This window comes from Hevea brasiliensis, chromosome 12 (assembly GCF_030052815.1).
Source record: "Hevea brasiliensis isolate MT/VB/25A 57/8 chromosome 12, ASM3005281v1, whole genome shotgun sequence".
NCBI lineage: Eukaryota > Viridiplantae > Streptophyta > Magnoliopsida > Malpighiales > Euphorbiaceae > Hevea > Hevea brasiliensis.
Window position 1 is genome coordinate 7,878,176 of NC_079504.1, and position 11,076 is coordinate 7,889,251.

Here is an 11,076-nt window from a genome sequence, read left to right on the forward strand (position 1 = left end):
ATCCCTTTTTTTTTTTTTCCCTTACTACTTCAAAGCTCTGCATCCATCATTATTTGATATCTTATGATCTTTACAACGAAAATTGTACTCTGCCTAAGGGGATACCTGAGCCACTATTTTCTATTACACTATAGTCCCATTTAGGACATCATTCCACAGATCGTTACGTTAGTGGTGCTTTTCTGTCTCTCAGAAAACATTATCATACTCTACAGTATAACTGACTGTAAGAGAGGTACTACCTTAACCCCATTACCACAACTATATAAAGTTGTCTGCTCTCTTTATATATTGTCAACCCTCCTAGAATGTCATTTTGCAGGCTACGAATATTATTCATAACCTCCGATCTCCTTTAGGGAGTAAAGTTGTACTCACGCTGCAATGTCACACGAAGGAGGTGCTATCTTCATTAAACTTTAGGCAATACGTCCTCTGCAATGCCAACATTGTCAACGATCTCATGCCGGAGACCAGATGATCCCACCAAGTAGGTGTCACCATTACACTGCAATCATACTAAAAACCTCTGGTCTTGTGCCACTTATGCTCTAACTCTGCGCTCAAAGTAGGATAACTGAGTCACTGACTCTAGTTATTACCCAACTGCGACCTTTGGTGTTCAATCTCTAGGGTCTTAAACCCTAACTAGGAGTTTTCCTAATTCCTCTGCAGAAATAAAACTCTATATTGACATAACTATACCAAAACAGAGGTTGTTAACAAACACCCTAATCATGGTGCACCACAGGGAAGCACGTAGCTTTACACAATAATCCCATGTCTGTATTATAATCTGCAGCTTACAGCACAAACATGGAGAATATTGCATAGTTACTATGGTACGTCCCAACAGACTAGATTTCCCACTCTTTTATCTATCCTGACTCCACTGATACCATGGGCATGAACTTACTTTGACTGGCTATTCACTGATTGCTGCCCGCAACGATATCCTCACTCCCATTTAGGGTAGCTATACTACCAAAAATCACCTTTAGGTCCTTGTGCCTTGCACTAGATAGGCACACCACTTGGACCCATATTGATAGAAATATAGTATTTCTTGGAGTACGTATTTCCATGGCAGACCTCAACACGTCTGCTAAATATATTTCACATCACTATGTACTTCACAAAACCGAGGTGCTAAATTGAAGCACTCTTATACTACCAGAGGAATAACACAGAATCTAAAAGTAAGGAATTACAGAAGAAGACGAAACAAAGTCCTATACTCAACATTTGACAACTCTAGATGCACACTTTCCTATGAATCTAAAGCCTAAACTCTGATACCATATTTGTCACGACCAAACCTATGGGCCGGACCGGCACTAGGACTTTGGCCAGCCTAAATCCCTCGAGGCTCGTAGTAAGCCTAACTATTTCTTAACCCAATCCTAAAGCTCATTTTAAGCCCAATTTCAAGAATTCAACTGGACAGAGTCAGGCCATAACATGGACCCTACAACGGGGAGTTTTTGACTCGCCCGACCTGTAAGCACAATATATAACAATTTGGGGAGCTCAGCTCACCCTCCACATGCTCATAATGTCATAAAATCAAATGGGAGCTCAGCTCTCTCATCCAATCCAATCATACATGCATTAAATAAATTACAAATCCCACACAATACTATGTTACAGACCCAATTCAAATAAAATACTTCTAACACATGCGGAGTTCTAGAATTTAGTAAAGTTATACCAAACATAACAGATATTACTAAATGACCTGCGAAGGAGAGAGGCAGATTAAAACTAAACAAGAAATCTCCTGTATCCTGGAAAAATAAGGTGAACAAGAGTGAGCGTTAGACTCAGAGAGTAATATACCGATTTTAAGCACAATTTCTATAGCTATCTAAAACTAATGCATCCTAAAAAGTGGAATGCAACACCTTCATAATTTTCATGCAAATCACATCATAACAGCAAAAAAGTAATTTGGAGCACTCACGTACCTATATAATATTCAAGCAGTACATATATGGGAACTGATCCCCTATACAGCTCTCTTAATCCAACCTCTGCCAGTGAGTATATCTCAAGCCGGACTTTCGCTAAACAGACCAAATGCGGGGGTCAGCAAGGTCATCTCAAGCCGTGCCTACCCTGACTTATCTATAAAAGGATCGGATCCCAGCAAGTCAAGCTCCAGCCGCGTCTACCCATCCTGTCTATATCCATTACCACACACCACACGCACGCCAACACACGCACACTGCTCCAAATTATCATAAAACAATAGCCATAGCATTTCATCAATTAAAAATGTAATATAAAACATGCCTAGTGTTTAACTACATAGATATATATTTATAATTGATGCATGGGCATGCCTGAATATATAATAATATTGAAATTATAATTAAAATCAATATTTTACTCACAGACGTGAACTGAGGTTACTGCCGCGGTTGGGAGGAGGAGGAAGGCTGTCCCGGCTCACCTGACAATTATATTACAATTATTTAATATAATTGACTCAATACAAGTTTAAAATAACCAAAGAAATTCTAAGTTGTACCGAAAATCCGGCAAAGTTCTCCCTGTACCTAGGACCTACCCAACCTGCAAAAGGACTCAAAATACACTTTTATATCCATAAGTCTCACAACCACAACTCAATCACATCACATGGCTCCTCCTGGGTCTATCCAAACAGTCAACAACCATTATTTGAAAAATTACCATTTAGTCCCTACAACTAACTCTTTTGCAAAAACTACCTAAATGAGCTGTAAAAATTGTAAAATTTTGCTCCGCGATCCTTAGTAATATTACTAAGCTAATACAAAAGGAATTATAATTTTCTAACTCAACTCAACTCAACTCACCTAAATTAAGCCTTTATCCCAAGAATTTGGAGTCGGCTATATGGATTTCTTTCTCCATTCTAAACGATTTTGGGTTAAATCCTCAAAAATGTGTAATACTTCTAGGTCATGTTGTACTACTCTCCTCCAAGTCAGTTTAGGTTTACCTCTTCTTTTCTTTCTATCCTCCAACCTAATGTGCTCTATTTGTCTAATTAGAGCCTTCGTTTGTATACGCTTCACATGACCAAACTACCTCAATCCCCCTTCTCTCAACTTATCCTCAATTGACACCACTTCTACCTTTTCTCTAATAATCTCATTACGGATTTTATCTAGTCTAGTATGACTACTCATCCACCTTAACATTCTCATCTCCACAACTCTTATTTTAGACACATACGATTCCTTCAGTGCCCAACACTCACTACTATATAACATGGCCGGTCGTATGGCTGTACGGTAAAATTTTCCTTTCAACTTATTGGGAATCTTGCGATCATATAAAACTCCCGTGGCACTTCTCCACTTTAATCATCCGGCTTTAATCCTATGACTAACATCCTCCTCACATCCTCCTCACATCCCCCATTTACTTGAAGGATTGAGCCGAGATATTTAAAGTGATTACTTTAGGGCAGTACCACTCCATCCAAACTAACTTCTTCCCTATCACCAGTTCGGCCTTCATTGAACTTGCAATGCATGTATTCTGTCTTCGTTCTACTTAACTTAAAACCTTTGACTCTAGAGTACTTCTCCAAAGTTCTAGCTTTCTATTGACTCCTTCTCGCGTCTCATCTATTAGAACTATATCATCTGTAAACATCATGCACCAAGGGATACTCTCTTATATATGTTTCGTCAATTCATCTAAAATTTATGTAAAAAGATAAGGGCTTACAGCTGAACCTTGGTGTAATCCAATTGAGATAGGAAAATCTCTTGTGTCCCCTCCCACTATGCGCACAATAGTAGTTGCTCTTTCATACATATCTTTTAACACTTGTATGTACTTAATAGATATCCTCTTTTGTTCTAACACTCTCCATGAGACATCTCTTGGAACACTATCATAAGCATTCTCCAAATCGATAAAAACCATGTGTAGATCTTTATTCACATTTCTATATTTCTCCATCAAGCTTCTAATGAGAAAGATCGCTTCCATAGTTGAACGACCGGGCATGAAGCTAAATTAATTGGGAGAGATAGAAGTGTCATGACGTAGTCGATGTTCCACAACTCTCTCCCACAACTTCATAGTATGGCTCATGAGTTTAATTTCCCTATAGTTTGAGCAACTCTGTATGTCTTATTTTTAAAAATAGGTACTAAAATACTACTCCTCCATTCATCAGGCATTTTCTTTGAGTTTGGAATCTTATTAAACTATCCACGAATATTTTATGGATTTTTAATCTAAATCAGAAACTAAATAATTAAGGAAACTTAGGTTTCGGATTTACCTACGCTAATTCAGATATTGGAAACGTATTCGGGACGTCTGAAAACGGTAGGGTAGCCTATAATTTGACCCCGTTCTAAAATAGCTTCAGCCGCCCTGCTGTCTGGCCGGGAAATGCAGACCCGTTCGACAGTCGAATTTCCGTGAATCGAGTGTACTTATGCGAAGCCCATAACACGGGGGTTAGGCTAAAATATTTATATTTACATATAAAATAATTATTTAAAAATTAGGGGTGTTACATGCATGTAGCAATATGTTCTATGAATAATGTCTATTTGTACTCATGCACCGCATTCTGGCCACTGTCTGGATGAATGGTAGATCGGTTGGGGTCATTGTGAATGCATCTTGTACTTTATATATTTTCAACTTCTTCATGAGATCAAATTTCTCATTGTTGATTTTCAGGTGAGTATGTGGCCAGTGGAAGTGATGATGGTAGATGTTTTATCTGGGAAAAGCAAACTGGTAGACTAATAAAAATGCTTAATGGAGACGAAGCTGGTAATGTTCTATCCCCTTCCAAATATGTATGAGGTTTATGTTGACATTCTCATCTTTGATTTATTACCTCCCTCTACAGTTGTGAACTGTGTGCAGTGCCATCCATTTGATTGTGTTGTGGCTACAAGTGGTATTGATAACACAATAAAGGTGAGTTTGACAAAATTTCTTTTGGGTTTAGCCATCGTCATATAGTTTTCTAATTTTTTTGAATTGGTTCTAGATTTGGACTCCGACTGCTTCCATCCCATCAATTGTAGCTGGAGGATCAACTGGGCCAGAAACTTCTAATGTGTTGGAAGCCATGGAAAGCAATCAACGAAGATTAAATCATAATCATGAAGTCTTCTTGTAAGACTAAAAAATTCCATACTTGTCCACAAAATTTATTGTTATTGTATTTTGATCACTATTCTGCGAGTTCTCTCTCCCCTGAAATTCTTGCAATATACACACATATAGACCGTGCATAAAGCTAGACATGAGTATTTTATGTGGTTTGCACCTTGAGTCTCCTTGCAAGACATGAGTATTTTATGAGCTTAAAGTGCAGTGTCCTTTGCATTTGTCAGAGACTTGACACTTTTATTGTGATAACTAACTGGCTTTAGATCTGCTTTTCCATTTATCATTCTTGGGGCCATAAAATCTAGTATAGCTTTCTTCTCATGTTCACTCAGTAGAAAAAATTATGCCAGCCATTTTGTTAGGAATTTGTTCTCTAACACATGCACGTGCCCATCTCTTGTCTAGTTTTCTTCTCACATTAATGAATTTTTAGGATTAATATATTTCCATTACAGACCATCTAATTGAGTATATGCAGATAGATAGGGTGTCAATTGCACACCAACTTCCCTGCGTGCAGTCTCTGATCATGGGCCTTGGCTTTGATCAAAGCTATACCTTGTTATTTAGAACGATTTCTTTAATCTCATTATTCATTGTTTTTACAAGAATTTATCATGTTAGTTGCAGCCCCTTTTTTCGGATGCATGAATTTGCTGAAGGAACTTTGCACCCTCTTGAGTGTGCACAGAGCTAATCATGATCTGCCTTTATTGAACAATGCAGTTAAGTCTTCCTCTCTTTTCATGCTCTTGGCCTCTGGAATTATATTTGAAAGTTATATTAGCATTAGTGACAATCTCATGCAATCTGCACAGCATGTAATTAGTTGACTAAGTGGGAGCTTCAGAACAACCGCAATTTTCATTTTTTTCAATTAACTATACAAAATTTAATGCCAATATTAAATTGGCTGCCTTTCTGTCTCCATATCAGATAGTGGGCTGGTAAAGCCAACCTACTTAAGAGGATGCATATTTTTTCTATTTTAGGAAGATTAGTGATAGAAGTGATTGGAAACACCTTATATAATTGGTAGTTAGGATCTTGAAAACATGAAGAAATTTTTGATGATTCATTTGTTTGAAGAAATTTAATGGAAACCTTCAGGTTTAATGATTCATTTGCTTGAAGAAATTTTTTAAAGCCTGGAAGATCATCTGATACCAATGAATTGCTTTGATAAGTCTGCCAAATAATTAGTTTTGCCAATATGAGATCAGAAATTCTAAGGTCCTTATCTTTGTTTGTGTCCCAGCTCATGTGCAATTTTCCCTTGATGTGATCCGAGGATGTAACTCTAATATTCTAATCACGAGTTGATTTTCATCTATGTTTTAGGACTGGTTTGAAATATGATTTCATGTTATGGACCTGCAGAGCCTATATCCAATATTGGAAGAATTCATTGATTTCATGTCAAGGACATTAAGTTTTCAAACTGATTGATTTTTCTTATTGCCATTACAGATGTTATCTGATGAATTATAAGGTTCTGCAAAAGCTCGGGAAAAAAGATACAGGCAGCCAATCACTTCTGGTCGTAGGAAATTAATTGATCATGTAAAGCCGTTTGAGGTCCCTGAAAATAAGTAGCAACCCCAAATAAAGAATTTCCATAGTTATCTTGTAGAGCCTCAATCACTTTTCTCCTCTCTCTCTCCTTTTTTTTTTTTTTTTTTTGTGTGGGAAAAAAATGTTGCCTGTTAATGTATTTGTTGAAAAATTTTTCTGTATAAATGAGATTTTCTTCTAATGTAGATATTTTATTATAAATAGCTTGATTGAATTATGGACCTAGTGTTTTACTTGAATGTCTGGCTCTGCAGTTTTCTTTCCTTAGAATTTCCCATATTGCGCTATCATTGCCGTGTGCTATCTGGTGATCAGATGTAACTTGAGAGTAGAGCGCCTTGGGCCTATTAGCAAAGTGCTTGGAATTGACAATAAAATTATAAGGATATAATATTATTTAAGTGGAAGAGGTTCCTTTTGCTCCTTGAGATGCATAAACATGCCAGCAGTGAAATGATATGTGTGTGGTCTGTTCTTGGCATTGCTTTAATTTGTCTTAACATGATTGTTATAGGGTAGTTGATATTATTCTTTGTAATGGTAGCTTTAGTTTTTGGTGAGATTCGATTTCAAATATCACTCTCATATCACATTCAAATAATACGTTTTGATTATTTTATGTGGTGACTGTTAAATTGGAACCCTCATATTTGACGAGTGCGATATTGATTGGTCTTTTAAAAGATTTCAAGTGATTTCTGATACTCTCAGTAATGTGCTCTTTCTTTTAGTTGCCAGTTTGCCACATGATAGAAAGACATCTGCTACTTGCCTGATTTCTAGTTTCTTTGTCTTAGTTCTGATATCCCTTTTTTTTTTAAGGCGTAAAAGGATTATATTGGGTGTTTTACATAATTGAGATAAGCCAGAGAGAGTCGACTATTTTTTTTTTATTTTTTTAGAATGGAAAGGAAATTATCTGATAATGATTTTTGCGGTTGAAGGCTTGGACTTTTGAGCACTAATGTCTTTCTAACCCATCAAAGGGGCAAGGAGGACCTGAGCCAGCTTTATTATTTTGATTTGTTAGCTTCCAATAAGAATTCAAATGGATTGAGCTTTATTGTAAAACTTCTTTTTCATTGATTGTAGCATGCGTGTGGGTCTTGCGTCTTCGAAATAGGGGAATTTTTTAGTGTGCAAGCAACCAACTTTTATGGGTTTTTTTTCTTCTTCAGCTCACTTTGACGTCTACGCTTTTGTCCGCCGTTCGACTTTCCCATGTAAGAAGAAATTTCCTTAGTGGACTACTGGAATACGACTTCCTTTTTGCCACGCGTTGTATGCGTATGTAATTATATAAATATTTTTAAAAAAAAAAATTTAATCATATTAAGAATTAATGTTTATTTAATACAATTTAATATTTCAATCTTGCTAAAACAAGAACGTTCCGTGGAAGGCTATAAAAAGAAAAATTATTCTAAATCAGGCTATGAAGCTTGTACAATACAAATGTAATATTGCAAGGTGGTTGCTTTGATGCGTCATTTTCTTTAACAAATAGTATCTATTACTCCATTTATATGTCCCGTAAATATATGAAGAAAGAAAAATAAGATTGATATGTATACTCTTCAAATCATCTAACTTACCCATGTCATTATATTTTATAAAACAAACTTAGCTCATCTGTCATTCCGAGATCTATCTATAATAAATTTTGTTTCCAAATTTTCTGCGAGAAAAAAGAAAGGAAAGAGTTTAATTATGAGCTAATATAAAAAGAATGTTGTTATCAACCTCTAATTATATGTTATATCTTTTTAGGGAAGAAAATAAATGAAGTTATTATTATATTACTTTTGAAACACGCAACACCTGAAATCATATCCATATATATATATATATATTTATATATTAACGTGTGAAATAAAAGACCATCCCTCATGTTTTCTGGTTTTTTTATAAAGTTCTGTGCCGTCTGCCCAACCCCTTCACCACTCTATCTCTCTCTCTCTCTCTCTCTCTCTCTCTCTATACGAAAGAAAAAATATGTGCACAACACCCAAAGAAGCCATTGCATCATCAACTCCAAGCCCTGAATGCTGCATGTGTGGAGATTGTGGCCTTTCTTATGAGCTTTTCCAGTGCCAGATTTGTCAATTCAGATCTCAGCACAGGTACCCATCTGTTATAAATTAATTACAAGTTCAAATTCTTTCTGAGTTTTTACCCCTTTGATCGATCAAGATTAATTCTTTGTTTTTTTCAATATGGGAATTCTTTAATCACATTGAATTTTTCACAGATACTGTAGTAATCTTTATCCCAAAGCTGAGTCCTACCAAGTCTGCAACTGGTGTCTGAGCCATGAAACGAAAGAAAAATCACAGAATTCTTCGAATTCATCATCCTCAAACAAAAACAGCAGCAAAGATGATAGCAGCAAGAACAGCCAGAACAAGAACAAGAACAAGAACAAAGGAGGTGGTCTAAAGAGCCAAAGAGGTAGTCTGCAGTTGCAAGTAAATAGCCCCATCAAGAAACAAAGGTCGCCAGAGAGATCACCAGTGACCCGAAGGAGACTCATCACAAATGGTAGATTAGAAGAAAAGCTCATTATTAGAAGGACAAAATCTGAAGAGATTTCAAACAATATTGGGATCACAAAGCAAGTTTTTAGAAATAAGGTGAGAAGGTATAAGCTTCTTGATGAGGTTTCAAGCTGATGTATGTTAATTAGTCCATAATATCGCATAAGATAAGAATTGCCATGGTCTTGTTGATCTCGTGGTGGAAATTTTGTTCCCAAAGATCCATAGAAATCTGGGTGCCCTTCAAGCTATGGTTAATGGTACCCACTACCCAGCTGAGATTGGACATTAATGGAGGGTCATCTTCAACTTTTTCATCTTTTATTTCCATTTTCCAAGCAGAATTTTCAAGCTCCAATACCATATCTTGATCAAAAGTGTCAGTCATGATAATATATCAACCAATCAGAATCATCATCATTATCATCAGAACTGTATATAATGCCAATGTATATATGATTCGTGTCGCAGCCGCGAGAGTTAGAAGTTACTATTTTTAATAGGGCAAGGAACAAGTTTTATTGAGATTCCGCGATCATGTGTTGACCCAAGTAAAAATCCAATAGAAACATGACTTTTAGGTCAACTCCTGTTTTTGCGTATTTCCCCCTTTATTTTCTTTATTTTCATATAAAAATTCAAATATTTTAATCTATTTAATCAAGGCTGAATATTTTAATCTATTGAAATCCCTACTTTATATATATATATATATATATATATATATATATATATATATATATATATATATCAATTTTAAGTTTCTAATTGGAGTTCAAGTTTTAAATCCTAATATAACCATTTTTAAAAGAAAAATAATAGAATTATTTAAAAATTAAATTGTTTAAAAATTCTATCAAATATATACTTAATTATTTCCAAATTATATAAAAAATTTTTAGTAAAAAATATTCATTCAATTAAATTTTTTTGTTTAAATTGAGTATCATTCACTCACCAATAAAATAAAATGTAAAGTGATAATACTAATAAATTGATATGAATAGTAAATAATTTTATATCTTTTTTAAAAATTAAGTATTTAATTATTATAAATAGAGAAAATTCTCCCTAAAGCGCTATACTCTTATTTATAATATCCTTTAAAATTTTCAGATGGTAGGTATATATAGGGATTGATTTTCATTAAAATATCTTATTACTTTATTATATTCCTAAACGTGGATGTGAAGGTGGTAGTTGCTTCAACTAAAAATCTTGATATAATAATAACAAAACTATAGCTATCAGAATTAATTAGGTTATTATTATTATATATAGGAAGGTATTCTCATTATACTGCCATGTGGCATTTTATTTCTTAATATCATTGTGTAACTTTTTTATTAATTTTTTTATTTTTAATTAATTATTTATTTAATTACTTTAAATTATAATTAAGTTATTAATTCTCCAATTATATATATAATTTATAAGTTATTTAATAATTACTCTCTTAATTCTATGATAAATAGCATTATTATAAGATAAATTAAAATATGTTAACATATAATATTTGGTTATTGTTGACCATTTCAAAGTCTTAGCATATGCCGTTGCTATTAAGTTTCCCGATAAAACTGAGGAGACTAATTCAGGACATTTTTTGTTTTAATTATATAAATTGGCTCAATCAAATTCAATAATTACCAATAAAGAAATCATACCTCTCTCAAAAAATGTTTTTAAAAAGAAATTGAACTTCAAAATCACAAAGTGAGTACATATATGGGGTAAATTTCACCGTGATTTTTAAATTTAAAACTTTATAATAATATAATTTTTAAACTTTAATTTATAACATAAAATTTATTAAATT

At 34.3% G+C, this 11,076-nt stretch overlaps 1 protein-coding gene across 5 annotated transcripts in view; it reads left to right on the forward strand.

Moving 5' to 3' along the window:
- Window positions 1–9,581, forward strand: part of LOC110667862 (protein ALTERED SEED GERMINATION 2) — a 29,740-nt gene extending 20,159 nt beyond the window's left edge. For 2 of the 5 annotated variants that reach the window (XM_058130994.1, XM_058130998.1), the window contains 6 exons: window positions 4,702–4,797; window positions 4,877–4,947; window positions 5,021–5,148; window positions 5,770–5,870; window positions 6,616–8,843; window positions 8,972–9,581. In XM_058130994.1, the coding sequence (XP_057986977.1) occupies window positions 4,702–4,797; window positions 4,877–4,947; window positions 5,021–5,148; window positions 5,770–5,842 (368 nt within the window). In that variant the 3' untranslated portion in view covers window positions 5,843–5,870; window positions 6,616–8,843; window positions 8,972–9,581. Of the gene's footprint in view, window positions 1–4,701; window positions 4,798–4,876; window positions 4,948–5,020; window positions 5,149–5,769; window positions 5,871–6,612; window positions 8,844–8,971 lie in introns of all 5 variants that reach the window. The other 3 variants (XM_058130995.1, XM_058130996.1, XM_058130997.1) reach the window with 3 other exon arrangements.
- Window positions 9,582–11,076: the final 1,495 nt, after the last annotated feature.